This window comes from Panthera uncia, chromosome A2 (genome assembly GCF_023721935.1).
Source record: "Panthera uncia isolate 11264 chromosome A2, Puncia_PCG_1.0, whole genome shotgun sequence".
Taxonomy (NCBI): domain Eukaryota; kingdom Metazoa; phylum Chordata; class Mammalia; order Carnivora; family Felidae; genus Panthera; species Panthera uncia.
Genome location: NC_064816.1, coordinates 99,809,104 through 99,829,809, shown reverse-complemented (window position 1 = coordinate 99,829,809; position 20,706 = coordinate 99,809,104). Strand labels below are relative to the sequence as shown.

Here is a 20,706-nt window from a genome sequence, read left to right as displayed (position 1 = left end):
AAAGCAGGCACTGTTAAGGACAGCTGCATCCGGGCGCTCTTGCCGCAAGCTGTCCTCCGAGCCAGGGGTCCTTAGGTAGGAGGTTCTGGGTGACTTTGGACGTCCGTTCATGCTTGGTGTGGGGACTGCTTAGTGCCGGGCCTTGCAGTTTTGATTTTTTCTTCTCCCGGAGTCGAGGCCACTGCTGCAGCCATGTTACGCCAGATCTTCGGTCAGGCCAAGAAGCATCCGAGCGTAAGTTCGTGACCCGTTTTGCAGTGTTTTTACTTGTCCATCCTGTGTCCAGCTGCGACTGCCTCAGTTACCTGGGGACTTCCTCATTCACAATCATTAACCGTTCTTCGGGGCTGGACCTTGGCTCACTTGTGATATTCTCCTAGTTGTCCCAAGCCCTTGAGTTCTGACCTTCCACGCCATGCATTGAGGGGTTTGGGCTGGCAGGCGGAAGGTGAGGGATACCTTGGAGGAAAATAAGCCAGTGAATGTGGAACAGTCGGGTGGTTGCACCTTCTTGTAAGTTGGTCCTACCCCGGGGTAGTGGTGCGTCGTGTGGGTTAGAGATCAGCAGGTCAGGATTCCTGTTTGTTATGCTGTCTCTTAAAGACCCTTTACGGCACTGCACCACCAGGCCTTGTAGCAAATACAAATGTCTGTAGTCTTGGACTTCTCAGTTTGCTTGACGTCTTGAGATTTGGGGGGAGCTTGGTAGCGCAGAGGTGAATCAGAGTTGTTCTTTTTTGTGTAATTTTTCCGCAGCACATCAACGTGCTTTGGTCCTAAAACCCAGTTTCTCAGTCTTTATTTTAAACCCATTACCTAACTACAAATTAAGTATGGTGGTAATATGTCTTCAGAGATTTATGCCTGTAACCGATGTTTGTCATAGGTATGTTTATATTTGGTCTATTTATTTCACAGAACTTATGTTTTTCATAACCCCTATATCAAGGCAGGCCAAGAAGTTGTTTTACAAGCCTCGAGATAAAGGAAGCTGGGAAATTGAATGAGAACGTGTATAAATATTAAGAGAGGTGGAGAAGACTTGACATATGTTCCTGGAAATTTAAAAATTTGAATCTAATTTTTTTCCACATTAAACCAGAACCCTCTTCACGTCTTTTGGAAATTACCTTTCTTTCTTTTGAACACAGTTAAAAGAAATCGTACTTCAATTTAAGGTCTACCTTTATTAAGATTTTAAAACAAGGTAGAAAAATACCAGTTTGAGACCTGAGAATCATTGTGTAGGAATTAACTCTAGCCTTTCTTTTATCAGTATCTAGGTATTTGAAGCTGGCCATTAATTCTCGCCTATTTTGTGTTTGGTTCTAGTTGATCCCCCTCTTCATATTTATTGGAGCGGGAGGTACTGGAGCAGCACTATATGTCTTGCGCCTGGCATTGTTCAATCCAGATGTCAGGTAAGTGCTTAAAAACGTTTAGTGGAACTTTGATGGTTTATTAAGCTGGTTTGGGAGCCACAGTCTTTAGGGAGGCAAAATCAAGTAGTAGAAAGAGTCTGTTTTATAGGCTTCTATAGGAAGTTCAAATCCTGTTGTCATTTTCTTTTCCTGGGTCATAAAATTGTCTAAATGTCTTTGAATCTCATTTTTGCCATCCGTAAACTGCTAATTATTTGGAAAATTCTTGTGAGAATTGAGATAACTATTTTTATAAAATACTTAATCAGAGTTGCTGATGCATGTAAATGTTTTTTGTCTGCTTTTCCTCAATAAGGAATGTTTCCTTTTGAAGTTAAAGAACCAACATGCAACAAAAAGATTGATGTATTGTTATTCTGTACTTTTCTATATATCACTTCTTTAGGGAAAGCCAAATGAATTTTCTTTACAGTTTTTAATGTTTTTATTTATTTTTGAGAGAGAATGAGCAGAAGAGGGAGCAGAGAGAGAGAGAGGCAGAATGAGAAGCGGTTCCAGGCTCTGAGCTGTCAGCACAAAGCTGGATGCCGTGCTTGAACCTACAAACCACGAGATCATGACCTGAGCTGAAGTCAGCGCTTAACAGACTGAGCCACCTAGGCATCCCAAAAACCAAGTTTAAAGTTTCCTGTGAGAGGGATAGGGACAAATACACTGCCCAGGAGGCTCTCTGTTCAACTCTTTTTTCTAATTAACTACATGGGATTGCTAAATAGAGTCTATCTCTGTTTCAACTCTACTGAAAACCACATCATACTCAATCTAATAGAAAATGAGATCTATTCAAAATATTAGCTCCTTAGGAAATAGAAAACTATTTTAAATAGTGTTTTATTACTATAGTAGTTAATAATTGTTTCTTTTAGTTGGGATAGGAAGAATAACCCAGAACCCTGGAACAAATTGGGTCCCAACGATCAATACAAGGTAAGCTATAAAATTGTTTCAGAATTGCTAGGAAGTATATTTTAATACGTTTTCTCATGTAGTAGTGTTTTTCTTTTGAAATTGGATATACATGTAAAATTCCATTATAATGAACTTTGAGGAAGTGCTAGATTGTTTTGTGAAATTAAAATGGCATGTTTCCCTAGCAGATATTTTTTTCTAAGGATTTTTTTATTCACAGACCTTAGACTCTGGATGTGAAGTTAAGATAATGTTTTCATTCTACTGATTTTATGGGTAAAAGAGGTGATAGAGCTATCACATACCATTTTCTTAGATCTTGAATAGTCTAGTGCAGTGTTTTCAAACTTCAATGTACATGGGCCTCAACTGGAGAGGTGGTTAAAACACATACTCAGCTCCACGCCCAGAGATTCTTACTTAGTTGGTCTGTTGTGGACACTAAGAATTTGCATTTCTAACAAGGTTTCAGGTGATGGTGATGCTGCTGGTCCATGGACCACATTTTGAGTAGCACTATTCCAGTGGATGGTTTGGTTGGCTGTTTTTTCTTGTTGGTATGGTTGAAATATTTCAGGTGAGGGTAATTAGGAAAAAATGAAATTGGTTGAAACTTAAATTTTACCATGAATCTTCTAACTAAACTTTTAACATCTTTCCGAAAAGTAATTTCTGGAACTACTCTTTCACAGAATGAGTTCATTGACTGAGACTTTATTTATTCTGTTGAGATATTGGCATATAAAATTATGTAAGCTTAAAGTATACAAGGTGTTGGTTTGATAAATTTTATATTGCAATATGATTACTATAGTAGCATTAGCTACTACTTTTATCATGTCACATAATTACTATTGTGTGTGTGTGTGTGTGTGTGTGTGTGTAGAACAATTAAGACCTAGTCTCTTAGCAGCTTTGAAGTTTATAATGCAATATTGTTGACTATAATTCCTGCGTTGTGTATTCGATCTCTAGGATTTATTTACTAGTTGCAAGTTTGTACTCTTAAACAACCTCTCCCAATTCCCCCATCCCTGGCTCCTGGTAACCACCATTCTACTACTTTTACATGTGTAGCTTTTTTAGATTCCACACGTAAATGATATATCATGCCTTATTTATCTTTCCCTGGTGACTTATCTTACTTAGTATAATGCTCTTAAGGTCCATCTGTGTTGCCACAAATCTGAGACCATTTATTCTCTAAATATAAGTAAGCTTCCTTATGTGTCAAAATTTTGCGTACAAAGACTAACTCTGGAAATGTTAAAACCAAGGGCAGCTTTATTAGGGTATAATTCAAATTCCATACAACTTAACTATTTAAAGTGTATAATTCACCACATGCACTTTCCTTGGTCCTTCTACCAAATTGTGTATTAGAGGCTCTGGGTAGGTTTAGTTCAAAAAGCTCTTCAAGTGATTATGATAATGAAGGCAAATTACCAGTGCCCTGGAACATGATAACACATGTCAGTATAAGGACATGTGAGTTGGAAATGGAATGTTGCTGCAACAAAAATCTAATTTGTTTGGCATGAATGGGCTGAGTAGCCATGACACTTATTTCAAGTCTGGAAAGATGAATCATTATGTAATGGCAAAATATTTGATAAAGTATAACCTGCTGTAACTTGGAAGGTAGACTGTGTCTAAAGAAGTTTGTTATAGAAAAAGATTTTGGAAAATAGGATGTTAGTAGACTGGTTGTATTTGCCAAGAGATGAACTTGTAGAAGAATTGGGCAATTTGCAAGCAGAAATAAAAGGGAACAAAGTCCAGAAAATAAGCCCAGAGTGAATGAAGCCTGCTACTGCTTCTAAATGCAAACAGTGAAGTAAACTAGATTATTTTCTTTATCATTCACTACTCACCTAAGAAAATTGGGGTTTGGGTTTTTTTGTGGGGTTTTTTTTTTTTTGCCTATTAACATCAGGTTTAGCCTCATGACTGGAAAATCATCAGTGAGGGGACATGATATCTCCCATCTCTGAACCAGTGTGTGGTTCCCCCATTGTTCTTTGTCATCTGACCTGAGACCAAAATGGACATGTAAGAGTTATTCATTCAGCCCAGAATTGCAATGAAGAGAACATGAAGCAGTCAGCTTACAGATGGCATATAATGCGAGTGAAACGTAAACCTTTGTTGTTGTAAACCACTAAGTTTTGGGGGTTATTTGTTGCTCCTTTGCAAATCTAGCCAAATGTAGACAAACAAGAGGACTAAAATAGGATTTAATCATTAAAGACCCAGCAACACTTCTCACTTGATTAAATGCCCCAAGCCATGATCAGAATATGTTGTGCCTTCCCAGTTATTGTTCCAGAGACCTTCAAGGAGAAAAGGAATGGGGACATGGAAGCTGAAAACTAAAACAGTTTTGAAAATTAACTCGTTACTTCAACAGAGAATTTTGATGCTGACACATGGAAGCAAAAAGAAGCAAATACGTCAGAAGCCTGCTAGTTTTGAGAAAATTGGCAAAGATATTATGACCTTTCCACGTAGCATGAGTATAGGGGTTTGATCCTGCTTCTCATTCACTGGGGAGTCCTATAACTTGATCTTCAATTGCGTCTTTCGTAAAGTAAGAACGAGTAAGGCCGTGATAGTTAAAATAAACATAAAGCATTGTGCCCGGTGTCTGGCATCCATTAGAAGAACCCAATCAGTGTTTATTTTCTTTATGTATAGCTTGTAGTTCTTTTATAGTTTTCTTTCTAATTTTGTCAACAATGTTAAGGATAGCACACAATTTGTTTCTTTTAAAAAAATCTCCTTTAGATTCAGTTGCTTCATAAGCATACTGTCAGAACAAAGATATTATTGCCCTGGGTTATTTGCACTTAGCTGTCTATACAACTTTGTGTATATCTCAAGGATAAGCTTTACAACCTGAGAGTGTTTCTTTTTTAAAAAACTTAAGTAAAATAAGAATTTTTCAGTTAGAGATCAAGAAGTTAGGGTATGTTTGGAAAAATAAAGAAAAGGGTTTGAAGAAATAATAGATACAAATTTATGAGCTGTTTAAAAACCCTGAAGAAACTTGATGATTCTGCACTTTTAGTTCTTTTGGAGTTAAATAATGTGGTCTCCAAGTAATTATAACACAACCTCGTCAGTGTTCTCTAGCACAGGAATGAGTAAACCCAAGATTATAGCCTTATTTGAGCTTATGTTTATATCCTAATGTTTTCTCAGTAGACACTCTGGAGATGTTTAAAATACAAATCATTTAAAAAAAAAGTTATTGGAGAGGCAGTTTTTTTCTAAAGCAATCATAGATTTTATTTCTAAAATTAATTTCAGTTGAATATAAGGAAATTTTTGGAAATTACAGGCTTCCAAATATGTATTATTTAAGTACAATATGGTTTTGAAACAAAAATACAGGATTATTTAAGAACTTTCGTGCCAGAAGTGGTCAGATGGTCAGATTTTGGTGCAATCTGGCTTAAGAAATTAAGGGAACATACTAACACTGTTCTTTTGAGGTAGATCGAATATTTTTACCTTACCAAAATCCTTAAAGGACTGGAATTTCAGTGTCTTTCTTTGGATGACTTTTATATTGTTAAATATCTGTAATAAAAATTCATGTCTGTAATTGTTGTTACTATAGAAAGCTGAATAAAAATAATTCTAAAACTTCTGTACCATCTGTGTATTTGATAGATTATCTAAAATATCTTTTTTCTTTTCCAAGTTCTACTCAGTGAATGTAGATTACAGCAAACTGAAGAAAGAAGGTCCAGACTTCTAAATGAAATGTTTCACTATAAAGCTGCTTAGAATGAAGGTCTTCCAGAAGCCATCCGCACAATTTTCCACTTATCCAGGAAATATTTCCCCTCCGAATGCACGAAGTCATGTTGATGTATTGTGTTGGGGTTTACACTGACTAATAAATATCTGAAACTTGATATGTGTCACTTTTTAATACTGAAAATCTGCTTTCAACTTTATAACTAGGGTATAGGAAATAAACTTAGAATTTAAGGAATTTCTTGAGTTTCCATCTGTTTATAATTTGAAAAGAAGACCTTAAACTGTTCAAACACTTTTTACTTTTTGTATAGGCCCTTGGTAACTTCACTAGAGTATATTTAACAACTGAAAGTGGATATTATGCAAAGGTAGATTGGGAAGAGTATTCAAGTGTCTTTGGCATTGGCAAAGTGGAAATATCTGGATTTATGTTACTGACAGATGTCTAAGTATGTGCAGTTGTTAATGATTTTTACCATGGCAGTCTTTATGGTGAAGATTTTCAAGTTTATCAGAAATTGTACTTGGGTCTGAGCTAGTGGCCATTTTGTTTTTGCTGTGCTAGCGGAATCACACAACAGACTGCCTTGTCAGTTCCTTATCTTCATGAGATCACCAAACAAAGTTGCATTTAAATACTGATGTCTTGTGTTAGCATTTATGTATATTTGATGAGTTGCAGTTTTCAGAATTCGCAAATGCTTCCGGTAGACCCTTGAAAAAAAAGGGAGCCAAACAAAATTATTGAATTTCACTTCTTTGAAGTTTATTAACTCAGCCTGATCAGGTTTTACCCTTATCACTTCAGTAAAAATGCTTCTTTTAAGGTTATCCGATGACCTCCATGTTTCTAAATTCAAAAGTCAATTATTAGTAATCACTTTGACCTAACATTTGATAGCTGACATAACTCTTCCTTGAAACATTCTCATCCTGTAGTCTCTAGAACAATATACTTTGTTTTCCTCTATGTCATTGGCTTCTCTACTCGGTTTCTTAGTGGTACACTTTCATCTTTGTGACCTTTAATATGGGAATGCTCCAAAGGAAAAACACTTAGGACCTTTTCCCTATCTGTAATCTTCATCCAGTCTCATTTTCAAATACAATGCTGTGGATGTCCAAGGTAATTTTTCAGCCCAGATGTTTTTCCATGTGTATGTTTGTGTATGTATGTGTATGTGTATGTATATGTATATACACATACACGTATTCTATGTGGATATACCTATATATTCACTCAACTTCTCCATGTGGATGTCTAATAGGCATTTTAAATTTAACATGTCAGTTCTGAATTTGTGAACCTCTCAGACTCCACATCTACAATCTTCAGCATAACTCTTTAATCATATCAGTTTATAGGAACACCATTCTCATAGTTGAGGCCAGAATCCTTGGAGTCTTAACTTTTTTGAATACCCTAATATATCATTAAGTCATGTTTGTTCTACCTTCAAAATATACCTAGAATTTCACTGTTTTCAATAATTCCTCCCCTATCACCCTGATCCTAAGCCGTTGTCAGCTACTTTCAATTACTAAAATAACATCTCAACTAGTTTCCCTCTCTAGTTCTCAACACAGCAGCCTAAGTGATCTTTAATATGTAAGTCAGAATATGACAATCCTTTGCTCAAAGCCCACCAACATTTTCCCATTTTATTCAAACGCTAGATATTTCAATCTGACTCCTCTTTCTGTTGTTCTCTACATTACTCACACACCTCCACCAAATGGATTTCTTTGATCTTCATATCATGCATATACTTGGCACAGGGATCTGACCTCCTCTGGTTTAGAATTATCTTCCCCAAATATTGGCAAGGCTTGCTGTCTCACTTTTTCTAGTCTTTCTCTAGTGCTACAATGAAGCCTTCTCTGTCCAAAATTTGCACCCTGCTTCCACCCTCATCACTTTGTATCTCTTCCTATATTTATGACCATCTAAATATGTAATTGGCTTACTTATTTTGTTTGAAATCTCTCCCCTCACTAAAATTTAAGCTCCATCAGGACAAGTGTTTTTGTCCATTTTGTTATATCCATAACACCTTATGGTGGCACTTAGCACATAGTTGGTGTTCGATAAATACTTGGTAAATGGATACATAAAGGGTCAGTTGATTAAGCATCCAGAACAGAGTGTCTAGTCTTAAGTGGACACAAGTGACTCAATGGAGGCAGAGAATCAGAATTCTCTGATGGCAAAACACCTTTTAACAAAAGCGCTCTGAACTGTGCTCCCTCATCACCCCCAGTTTATAATTTTTTTTTCCCCAGTTGATAATTTTTAATAGGTTTTTAAAATTTCCAACTGGAGCATTATGCTTGTACTAAAACAGCATCTCCTATTCTGGAATCTGAAGGTTATTTTCTTTCACAACACTGCATTCAAGATATCAAGATGAAGAAAGGAAAAGAAGTACAGGCACAAATAAAACCAAATAGATCCTTTTTTTATTAAAAAAAAAAAAAAAGTCCTTGAGTCCCCGATACCATAGTCATCATTACCAAAACTATCCATTTTTTCTTTCTAATTATAAAAGCACAGTTAAAATAATTCACAGAAAATATATATCTAAGGCTTTTTTTTTCATGGTGTAGAGAATACGTTAGATGCTATTTGTAACTGCTTTCTCAAAAATGCTCAAGTGTGGCATTCAGAATCCCATTTTGACAAATAACAGTTACTGTTCAGTAAAACCATATACACTAAATTGAAGTTTAAATTTCAACTCAAATAATGGAAAACATTTATTATATATATAAATTATATGTACATTTACTACACTTCAACATTTCCCATTGTAAGTTTGTCCCTTTCCTCTGGGGTGGTTGGTAGAATTCATTTTTGGAGGCAATCTCTACTTCCCTTGGTTGTGCAAAAGGTAATGAAAAAAACAAGAGAGGGTTATAAGAGGGCATTTTATAACAGAACGAAACTAATAACAGTAATAGACATTTTTCAGCTAGGCACCACACTAAGCTCCTTACATGTATTCATTTATTACTAGTTACAACATTGTATGGCAGACTTATTACTCCTCCCCCACCCTTTTTTTTTTTTTTTTTTTTTTTTTTTTGACAAAGTAGGAAACGAAAGCATAAAAATATGCCCAAGGTCAAACATGATTAGGAAGTGATGGAGCCAGGATTTGAATCCACAGAATTTGATTTCAGAATTCATTCTCAGAACCCTCTAGAACTGTGTCATAGGGTTGTCTTCAGATTTAAATAAGATATTATATGGAAGAGGCATAGTATATTTCCTAGCAGAATAAACATTACTTATTAGTTATTGTAATTATAAACCCTGGAGTTTATTTCTTCCTTTCCTTCCATCAGAAACTTTAATGCGAAACTTCTTAAAAGCCATGTTATATAAAACTTAAAGAAAAATACTATTTAGTAAAAGCTTATCCAGTTACTACCAATCTGATCAGATGATCCTGTATTGTAAATATCTTTGATTTCAACATCTGAACAAGGTGGACTACCTTTTGTACCAGAGCTTTAAGACTTAAGAAATGGTGTGATTTATGTCTTTCACTAAGTTTGCTAAAGCAGTGCCTACCCACATAGCGTGCCATGATAATGTTCCACCCTCTCTGGTTTGCATTATGACTCAGTGAATTAAAATCTTGATATGCAGGTCATCTCTTCTAGGTTGAAAATGATACTGAGTTACTTCATGCCCGATACTGAAAGGATTCTTTGATGATATATGAATGGCAAATAGCATCTGGAAAAAATCCTTAAGCCTTGCTGTTGTGTGTGTGTGTGTGTGTGTGTGTGTGTGTGTGTGTTTAAATCTTAAAAGGCAACAGCTTATGTACTTTATAATATTGTTTTCCTGTTTGTTCCTAACCAGAAAGGAGCTAATACTGCATAAGATTTTTAGACTCCATATTAATTCATACTAAGTGAAGATACTTTGCAAACTTAATTTGTTTTAAACTGTTCAAAGAGTAACTTATCCTTCCCATTTATCTAGTGTATTTAAACTTCTTAAGTTACAAAGCAACTTTGTTAGATTTCTGTAAATTGCTTTAATCCTGTAATTCTTATAAGGATTTTGTCTGATGTTCCCTCATGATTACTTGTAGCAATGGTGTGCTGGTAAGTGCCTAACAATCAGCTCTCTGGGACAAAGAATCCTGATTTTTAGCAATTTTTGCTGGTTCCTGTTACTGGCAGATTAATGCCTTTCCCCTCAAAGTAATCCACGTCCTAATGCCTGGAACCTAAGGATGTGTTAAATTACATGGCAAAGGAAAAGTAAGTTTGCAAATGAAATTGATATTGCTAATCAACTGACTTTAAAATAGGGATGTTTATCTTGGATTATCCAGGACTCTGTATAATCAGAAGAGTCCTTAAAAGTAGAAGAGGGAGGCTGAAGAAGAAAGTCACAGGGAAGTGTGACTACAAAATAACAATCAAAGAAATGCAATGTTCCTGGCTTTACAAACGGAAAAAGGGGCCATAAGCCCAGGAATGTAGGAGGCCGCTAGAATCTGAAAAATCTGAGGATACGGATTTTCTTAGAGCATCCAGAAAGAAATTCAGCCCAATGAGACCTATGACAGACTTCTAACCTACATAACTAAAATATTAAATTTGTGTTGTTTTAAACCATTGAATCCATGGTAATTTGTTGTAACAATAATAGAAAAATAATACACCCACCATGGCAGGGTTCAAGGTACCATGTTGGTGTTACTGATCACAGGTTGGGAAAAGATGAGAACATTCAGCTCTTAGGAACCAATGTGAACTGGTTCCCACACACCACTGAATGGATTCAAATAGAAGTTTTGTTCATTTTCTTCTTATATTTTATGGTAGAATAATAAACTAGAAAAAAGTGACTAATAGAAATACTATCATTAAGCCATTTCCTAGTACTTACTTTTTCTCTGGCTTTTTGGCAGCTGGAAGGTAGCTGCAATGTAGGAAGTGAGCAATTGGGGAGGGGAAAGGATATGGGACAGGATCATCATACTGAATAACTCCTGAGATGGCCTTTTCATGTGGACTATGGTACAAATGACATCCCATGGAGTTGAGCAAAATTAAGTCTCTAAAATGGTTTTAGATTTTTACACAAATATGAAAACTGCTATTCTTTGATCAAGTGGTTTTTTTTTTTTTATTTTTGAGGAGATACTAAGGTTTTTTTTATTTTTTTAATTAAAAATTTTGAATCATGTAGGAAAAAGTATGGGATTTGGAGTAATATATAACTTGAGTTTAGTTCCTGTCTAGCCAAAAGACCAAAAAGAAATGCAAGAGAGCAAAACACTGTAACAGAAATGAAGAATGCCTTTGATGGTCTCTATATAGACTGGATATGGTTGAGAAAAAAAATCTCTGAGCAAAGGAATATATCAATAGAATCCTTAAAAACTGAAAAACAAGACTGGAAAAAATTAACAACATCCAAGGACTGTGGGACGACTATCAAAGGTGTAACATACATATAATGGAAACATAAGAAGGAGAAGGAAAGGGACAAAGGAATATCTTAAACAATAATGATTGACAGTTTGCTAAAATTAAGGTCAGAAAGCAGACCACAGATCCAAGAAACTTGAGAACACCAAGCAGATAAATTCCAAAACAGAACAAAATAACAAAAAAAACCAACTTATTATTTTCAAACTATAGAAAATCATATTTAAAGAAAAAAATCCTGAAAGAGAAACAAATAAATATGTTAAAAAAGGAGAGTAGAGGGATTCACATAGAATGCTCAGTGAAAACCACAAAAGGCAAAAAAAGAGTAAGAGACAAAAATGGGAACAAAGAACAAAGGCAGCAAAGAGAGAACAGTGGCAAATATGTAATACATTATTCCAATTATATCAATAATCACCTTGAATGACAATGATCTGTATGTACAAATTAAAGAGATTGTTGGAGTGGATCAAAAAACAAGATCTGGCTATATGTTGTCTATAGAAGGACATATAGATTAAAAGTAAATGGATGGATAAAAGCACACCATGCTAACACTAATCAAAAGAGAACAGGAGTAGCTATAATAACTTCAGAAAGAGTAGATATCAAAGCAAAGAAGGTTATCAGGGATAAAGAGGAGTGTTACATAATGATAAAGGGGTCAAATCTACAAGAAGACATAATAATCCTTCATGTGTATGCACCTAACAATAGAGTGTCAAACTATATGAGGCAAAAAGTGATAGAACTTCAAGGAGATACAGATGAATCATCGTAGTTGGAGACTTCAACACCCCTCTGTCAGATATGGACAGGTCCAGCAAGCAGAAAATCAGTAAGGATATAGTTGAACTCAATAACAGTATCAATCAATGGAATATAATTGACATCTGCATAATACTTCATCCAGCAACAGCAGAATACACATATTTTTCAAGCTTACACAGAACATGCAACAAGACAGACCACATTTTATAACATAAAACACACCTTAACAAATTTAAAAGGATAGAAATCATGTACTGTCTGCACCAAGACCACAATGAAACTAGAAATTAGTAACAGAAAATTAGAAAATACCCAAATAAATGGAGACTAAACAATACACTTTTTCTTCTATTTTTTAAAGTTTATTTACTTATTTTGAGAGAGAAAGAACATAAGTGAGGGAGGGAGAGAATCCCAAGCAAGCCCCACACTGCCAGCCCAGAGTCCAACATGGGGCTTGATCTCAATTGTGAGATCATGATTTGAGCCAAGATCATAAGCTGGTCACTTAACTGATTGAGCCACCCAATTGCCCCTAAACAATACACTTCTAAATAACATATGGGTGAAAGAAGAAATCTCAACAAAATTTAAAAATATTTTCAACTAATGAAACTGAAAATACAGTGAATCAACATTTTTGGGATGTCGTGAAAGCAGTATTAAGGGAAATTTATACCACTGAATGAACATACTAGAAAAGAAGAAATATTTTAGTAATCTAAATGTCCACCTTAGGAAATTAGAAAAAGAAGAGAAAATTAAATCCTAAGTAAGCAGTAGTAAAAAGAATAATAAGAATTTGAACAGAAGTCAGTGATAATGAAAACAGGAAATCAATGAAACCAAAAGCTGTTTCTTTGAAAAGATCAATAAAATTGAGAAACCTCTAGCCAAGGCAGCTGAAAAAAAAAAAAAAAAAGAGAGAGAGAGAGAAGACACAAATTAGTAACATCAGAAATGAAAGAGGGACCATTACGACATATCTCAGAGACTTTAAAAGGATATAAAAGAATACTATAAGCAATCCATGAATTTGATAATTTAGATGAAATAGACCAGTTACTTGAGCAATGCAGTTTGTCAAAACTCATATGGGAAGAAATAGACAATCCTAATAGGCCTATATCAATAAAAGAAATTGAGTCAATGATGAAAAACCATCAAAAGCAGAAAGCACCAGACCTAAATGTTTAATGGTGGTGGATTTCACCATTTAGGGAAGAATTATACCAATTCTCCACACTGTCTTTCAGAGGATAGAAACAGAGGGAATAGTTCCTGACTCCTGTGAGACCAGAATTACCCTAATAGCAAAACCAGAAAAAAGACATTACAAGATAACTACAGAGCAATATTTCTCATGAACTTAGGTATAAAAATCTTCAAAAAATATTAGCAAAATGAATGCAACAATGCATAAAATAATTATACCAAGTGGGATTTATCCCAAGTATGCAAGTCTGGAGCAACATTTGAAAATCAGTTAATGTAATCCACACAATCACATCAAGAGGCTAGTAAAGAAAAATTGCAGGGGTGCCTGGGTAGGTCAGTTGGTTAAGTTGTCCAACTGTGGCTCAGGTCAAGCATGATCTCAAGGTTTGTGGGTTCAAACCCCACATCAGGCACTGTGCTGACAGCTCAGAGTCTGGAGCTTGTTTCATATTCTGTGTATCCTTCTCTCTCTGCCCCTCCCCTGCTCACGCTCTGTTTTTCTCTCAAAACTAAATAAACGTTAAACAAAAAAAAGAAAAATTGCATAACTCTATCAATAGAGGCAGAAAAAGTATTTGACAAAACCCCTTGGTAAAAACTTCATGATAAACTCTAAGTATCTAGGCTACAGGGAAATTCCCTCAACTTGATAAAATTTGTTGTAAAAAACCTGTAGCTAACATCACACTTAACAATGAGAAAACTTTCCTGTTAAGATCAGGAACAAGGCAAGGATGGCTTCTTACCACTCATTTTCAACATCACTCTGGAAGTCCTAGCTAAAGCAGTAAGACAGGGTGCCTGGGTGGTTCATTCAATTAAGTGTCCAACTCGGTTTCACCTCAGGTCATGATCTCACTATCTGTGAGTTCAAGCCCCACTTTGGGCTCTGTGCCATTGCTGCAGAGCCTGCTTGAGAGTCTCTGTCTCCTCTCTCTTTCTGCCCCTCCGTTGCTTGCATGCTGTCTCTCTTTTAAAATAAGTAAATAAACTTTAAACCAATAAGATGATAAAAGGAAAGTAACTTATAACAATTGGGAAGGAAGAAATAAATATATTGTCTTTGTTCACAGATGACATGATCACTTATGTAGGAAATCTGAAAGAATCTACCAAAAAAGTCTGGAACTGATAAATGACTATAGCAAGGTTGTAGGATACAAGGTTAATATACAAAGGTCAATCATTTGGGGTACCTGGTTTACTCAGTCAAAAAAGCATATGACTCTTAATTTTGGGCTTACAAATTTGAGTCCCACACTGGGTGCAGAGATTACTAAAAAAAGTAAGTAAACATAAAGCATTAAAAAAGTCAATAAGTTTCCTGTATACCAGCAATAAACAAATGGAATTCAAAATTAAAAACACAATACCATTTACATCAACATCCAAAACAAGAGAAATGGTTAGATATAAATCTGAAAAAATATATATAAGATTTATATGAGAAAATCTATAAATACTGATGAAAGAAATAAAATAAGTAAATGACGAGATGTTCCATATTCATGGATAGGAAAACAATAATTTCAAGATGCCAGTTGTTCCCAACTTGATCTATAGATTCAATATAGATCCAATTCCTGGTAGGTTATTTTGTCTATATCAACAAAAGGATTCTAAATTTTATATGGAGAAGCAAAAGATTCAGAATGGCCAACACGATATTGAAGGAGAACAAAGTTGGAAGACTGACAATACCCAACTTCAAGAGTTACTACAAAGCTACAGTAATCAAGGCAATGTTGGTACTGGCAAAATAATAGGCAAATAGATTAATGGAACAGTATAGAGAGCCCAGAAAAAATGGTTCAACTTTGGAAAACAGTTTGGTGGGTTTCTTACAAAACTAAACATGATCTTTGGTATTTACCCAAAGGAGTTGAAAATGTGTGCCCTACACAAAAACTGAACATGAATCTTTATAGCAGCTTTATTCATAATTGCCAAAATTTGGAAGCAACCAAAATGTCGTTTAGTAGGCGAATAGATAAATAAACTATTACATCTAGGCAGTTGAATATTATTCAGCACTAGAAAGAAATGATATATCAAACCATGAAAAGACAGGAAGAGCCTTAAATACGTATTACTAAATGAAAGACGCCAACATGAAAAGGCTATATATACACTCTATGATTCTGACTGTGTGACATTCTGGAAAAAGCAAAACTATGGAGACAGTTAAAAGTTCAGTGGTTGCCAGGGGTTGGTCATGGTGGTTGTGGAGAGGAAGGGATGGATAAGTGGGGCACGGAGGATTTTTAAGGCCCTGAAAATACTCTGACTGATACTATACTGATAGATACTTGTCATTATACGTTTTTCCAATTCCATAGAATGAACAACACCAGGAATGAACCATAATGTAAACTATGGACTTTGGATGGTTGGGATGAGTCAGTGTAGGTTTATCAGTGTTACAAATTGTGACGCTCTGGTCAGGGATGTTGATAGTGGAGGAGTTTATGCATGTGTAAGGACAGTGGGTATTTGGGAAATCTCTGTAACTTCCCTTTAATTTTGCTGTGAACCTAAAGCTACTCTTTAAAAAAAAAGGGAGAGAGAGAGAAAGAGAGAGAGAAGAAAAGAAGGTTAAAAAAAAAAATCCAGAATGTGACTTTCGGCCTAGATTCTTATCCTCCTTGGACCTCTCATAATACATGGCCATGAATTTAATATTTATGATGGCTACCCAAACTATGTATAAATCTACTTCCCCATTTCACACATTGTGAATGCAACACTGAGATTTTCTGTATATTTTTTGAGATTTTCTGTAAATTTTCTGAGATTTTCTGTTCCATGGGAACAGCATCTGTGCTTGTTTTGCTCATCATTATATTCCCAAGGCCTGACTGTGTCCCTACTTAATAGGCCCACAAGTATTCATTGCTTGGGTATATAGAACATAATGTGATTGCAGAGGCTTTTGATTTATAGACATTTTCTCAGTGACTGTATAACTTAATTTGTAGACAGTAGTTGAATTTTGAATGAATGTTTAGAAGCAAAAGCTCAAGTGCTTATAGGTTATTAAAATGAAAATAAAATACATTAAAGTGTGTGTGTGTGTTTTTTTATATAAGCCTGAAGGGATCACATATAAAACAGCAATGAAATAGTGGTTGAGAAAACCCTAATTACTGACAGTTGTTTACTATGTAGACACCTTATATGACATTTCTAGATGGAAGGTATTAATTTGAATTACTCTAGAAAAATCATGTATGTAGGCATTTGTAGTTTATCATTATAATATAGTGATATGCTCCCCCCCTTTTACTAGAATCCCACAGTGCCTAACAGTCATGAATAAATTATAGACTTGTTTTTCATATTGAAGCAAAATGACTATGAACATTAAATGTCCTCTTCTTTTAGTTTCTGTACTCCAGGCAAATAAAACAAAAGACCTAGTGTATAATGAGAGTAAAGTACTCCATGGAGGAACAGAACTAGATGCTTGTTATTAATTTTCAGGTCCATAAACAAACAAAAAGGTCATATTACTGGTCAATATTTGTACAAAAATAATTTTAATTTTAGTTTTGAACTTGAATTTAAAATAAGTGTAATTTTTTAATTCAAGTAAGTGTTGGCAGAAGAAATGAGTATGGTATTTGCTGGCATATAAACATGTAGACTTGATTATAGATCGTAAACAATTGCAAGAAATACAGTGCTATTTATTTATTAGAATGCAGTGAGAATTAGTTCAGTGGAAAGAAAACAGAAAGACATTTTAGCTAATTTATATTGCTTCTTAAGAGCACAAACCTAATGAAATATTGTGTTAGGAAAGAAATGCTTAGAAAGCAAAGCACATGGAGAAACATTGAATAATCAGACTGCGAGGGATAAAAAATAAAGCTTCAGGAATTAAGGGATTAATTTTGCTTTTGCTTCTGTAATGGATAGTGAGGGGAGACCAGGGAGCTCATGTTTGAATGTGCAAGGCTATTTGCTTGGGTTATCTTACTTATTATCCTCCCATCAATCCTACTGGGTGCATTATTTTATTTATTTTCATATAGGAGAAATGAAGTTCAGAGGGATTGGTTGAATAAGTGATTTTAGAGTCATACTACTAGCTTATAAGAACAGGTATTTGAATCCAAATCTACAAAGCTCCAAGATCTATTTTCTTTCTACTATCCCATACTTCTTCTCTGGTAAATTATTCCTACTTGTCCAACTATGCCTGTCAGGACAGCATGTGAAAAGTGTCAGTAATTTTGAGTACTAAAGCCATTTGCAAAATGATCTTGCTTTACAAAACTACAAACCTGGTGGGAGTGGCTTAATCTTGCCTTTACTATAACTTGCTCTTTTCGTTGCCTTTGGGCTATTTGTATTCCTGTTTACACAGATGAAGAAATGAGTATTGCAATTATTAAGTAAATTACCTATGGTTACATAGACACAAATTGCTGAAATGGGATTTGAACCCAAGCAGGGTAACTCCAGAGTGCACATGCTTAACCACTGTGCTAAAATGTTGGGCTTCATGGAGAAGAAAATATAATCCTTCCTCCCTGCTTTAAGTTTCAGTATCTTCTGGTGATTTATACTGTTTATGGAAAAATGGCTGGGGATAAAGGGATGCGTGGGAGGGGAGTGCAGAGGGAAGGGAACTCAAATGCAGTTAATTACTCTGGCGATTATTTTATGGTTTATACCTGCTCTTGGTGTATGTTGGGGGAGGCAGGAAAAAAAGATATATTTAGACAGTGATAAATAGGGATATAAGGTATAAGGTTTATAGCATAAGGTGTGTAAGCTAAGAGTAAGAGATAAGACTGAAAATGTGTGTTGAGGACAGATCAAGAAAGGAAGAAAAGATTGAATTTTGTATGGTAGTTGAGAAGCACTTGATAGACACAATCATTATGATAGAGATTACCTTTAAGAGATTAATCTGGTATATTTTGTATATGGTGAGTTGGAGAGACAAGACCCTTTTTTTGATGTTTATTTATTTGTGTGTGTGTGTGTGTGTGTGTGTGTGTGTGTGTGTGTGTGTGTGAGCCGGGCCGGGGGGGGGGGGGGGGGGCGCAGAGAGAGAGGGAGACAGAATCCTAAGCAGCCTCCAGGCTCTGAGCTGTCAGCACAGAGCCGCAAGTGGGGCTCAAACTCGTGAACCACGAGATCATGACCTGAGCAGAAGTTAGATGCTTAACTGACTTGGCCACCCAGGCACCCTGAGAAGACCTTCAAATTAGAATGTCCATCTGAAAGGCTGTTTGAAAAATAATATATGCTACATGTATTCATTAAGGAAATATTGTTAGAACAGTTAAATCTCCCTGTCTTAGCTGGGCTACATTAACAAAATGCTATAGACTGGGTGGCTTAAACAATAGAAATTTATTTTCTCACAGTTTTAAAGGCTGATAGTCCAAGATTAAGGTACCTACATGGCTCAGTTTCTGGTGAGAACACTCTTCTTAGTTTGTAGCCTTCTCTCTATGTCATCACATAATGGAGAGAGAGTGAGAGTGAAAGAGAGAGAGAGTGCAAACTCTCAGGTGTCTATTTTTTATGAGGACATTAATGCCATCATGAGGGTCTTACCCTCATGACTTCATCTATCCCTACTTATCTCCCAAAAGCCCCATTTCAAATGCCATTACATTGGTATTTGGGGCTTCAACATTTGAGGGAACATAAGCATTCAGTCCACAACACTCCAAATCTTCATGGCTTAACACAATAGGATTTAGTGAAGTCCAACACAGGCATTCCTTGGCAGGAAGGTTTCAATATGGTTCATATTCTGGAATCTTCCTCTGTGTGATTCTACCCTTTTATAGCACCTTGGAGTCCTCTGCATTTATTTGGCAGATGGGTAAAGAGAATAGAAGATCATACATGGGAAGTTTTATACAACATGCTTGCAAGTGGTTCATATCACCGCAGTCACACTCCTTATACAATAACTCCTTCATATATCAATAGCTAACTGTAAGGGAGACAGACTGGAGAATGTACTTCAGCTGCATCAGTCAAAATAGGTTAGGTTTTGCTATTGTAAAAAGCAACACCCAAAACTTCATTAACTTCAGTACCAAAAATTTATTCTTCACTCAGACCATTTTCAAAACAGGTCAATGAGGGAACTCTGCTTTTCAAAATCACTCTGCACCCTAAGCTACTGAGGACCTTATTTCCTAGGCTACTCTTTTGATCACTAAGAATTTGGCTCATTTGCTTCTCTCAAGTAAAGTGGCTACCTCCTGATTTGTATCTAGATATGGAACTAACCTCAAAGTTGAGATTGATTCCTGGGTGATACATAATAGTTTCTACTTCAGGGAATAATGTGTAGTAATTTCTAAATTAAGTCAAGATATTGCTCCTCTTGATTCAGAGACTTGAGAACTATAAGACAAACTATATATCCCACATATTCAATATATAGTGGTAGAATAGGCACAAGATAATCACAATAAACATTCCCATTCAGAAAGAGGAAGAATGGGCCAAAGGTCTCTGGCCTATTAGAATTCTGAAATCCCTGTATGTTATAAGGATCCCCAACCCTAAGGATAAACAATATCTTTGATTGGGTCAGTTCTATTTTCTAGGAGGTGCCCCCCAGTCCATTGTTCTCTGTGGCTCTCAGGCCTTGCTTTTTGAAGATTCTTCCTTTCCATTATTCCTCTCAGTTTCACCTTAAGTGAGCATTGTAGAGTATGTCCTCCTTGGAGGCTAAGTCGCTTTTACTCAACCTGCTTTCTGTCCAAGGGAGTTTGGAAGCCAAGGGTCATTCTAAGTCTTCAATTGTCAAAGATATTTCTAGTATAATCTTGTGATTTTTTAAAAAGTTTTTTTTATTTATTTTGAGAGAGAGAGAGAGCATGAGCAGGGAAGGGGCAGAGAGAAAGGGAGAGAAAGAATCCCAAGCAGGCTCCATGCTGTCTCACGAATTGTGAGATCATGACCTGAGCCAAAATCAAGAGACAGACACTTCACTAACTGTCTGAGCCACCCAGATACCCCATAGACATGATTTTTTTGAAAGAAAAAAGTTCTTGTACTTAATAGGCATTTAATATGATTCATTACTTTTATGTGCCAGTGACACATCCATAGTTCTTTTCTAGACATACGTGGTTTTACTAACTTT

The 20,706-nt window shown here is 35.7% G+C and overlaps 1 protein-coding gene across 1 annotated transcript; it reads left to right on the top strand.

Moving 5' to 3' along the window:
• The first annotated feature begins 93 nt into the window (after positions 1-93).
• NDUFA4 (NDUFA4 mitochondrial complex associated) lies at positions 94-6,277 on the top strand. The gene is made up of 4 exons (XM_049641547.1): positions 94-234; positions 1,333-1,421; positions 2,309-2,369; positions 6,061-6,277. Exons 1-4 carry the CDS (start codon positions 193-195, stop codon positions 6,115-6,117), a joined length of 249 nt encoding a protein of 82 aa, XP_049497504.1. The 5' UTR covers positions 94-192; the 3' UTR covers positions 6,118-6,277.
• The last annotated feature ends 14,429 nt before the right edge of the window (positions 6,278-20,706 follow it).

Excerpts from the sequence above, each read along its gene's own strand:
- NDUFA4 (XM_049641547.1), top strand. The coding sequence starts at position 193 with ATGTTACGCCAGATCTTCGGTCAGGCCAAGAAGCATCCGAGC. Across the intron at positions 1,422-2,308 it reads TTGTTCAATCCAGATGTCAG|TTGGGATAGGAAGAATAACC; the intron begins GTAAGTGCTTAA and ends TGTTTCTTTTAG. Across the intron at positions 2,370-6,060 it reads GTCCCAACGATCAATACAAG|TTCTACTCAGTGAATGTAGA; the intron begins GTAAGCTATAAA and ends TTCTTTTCCAAG.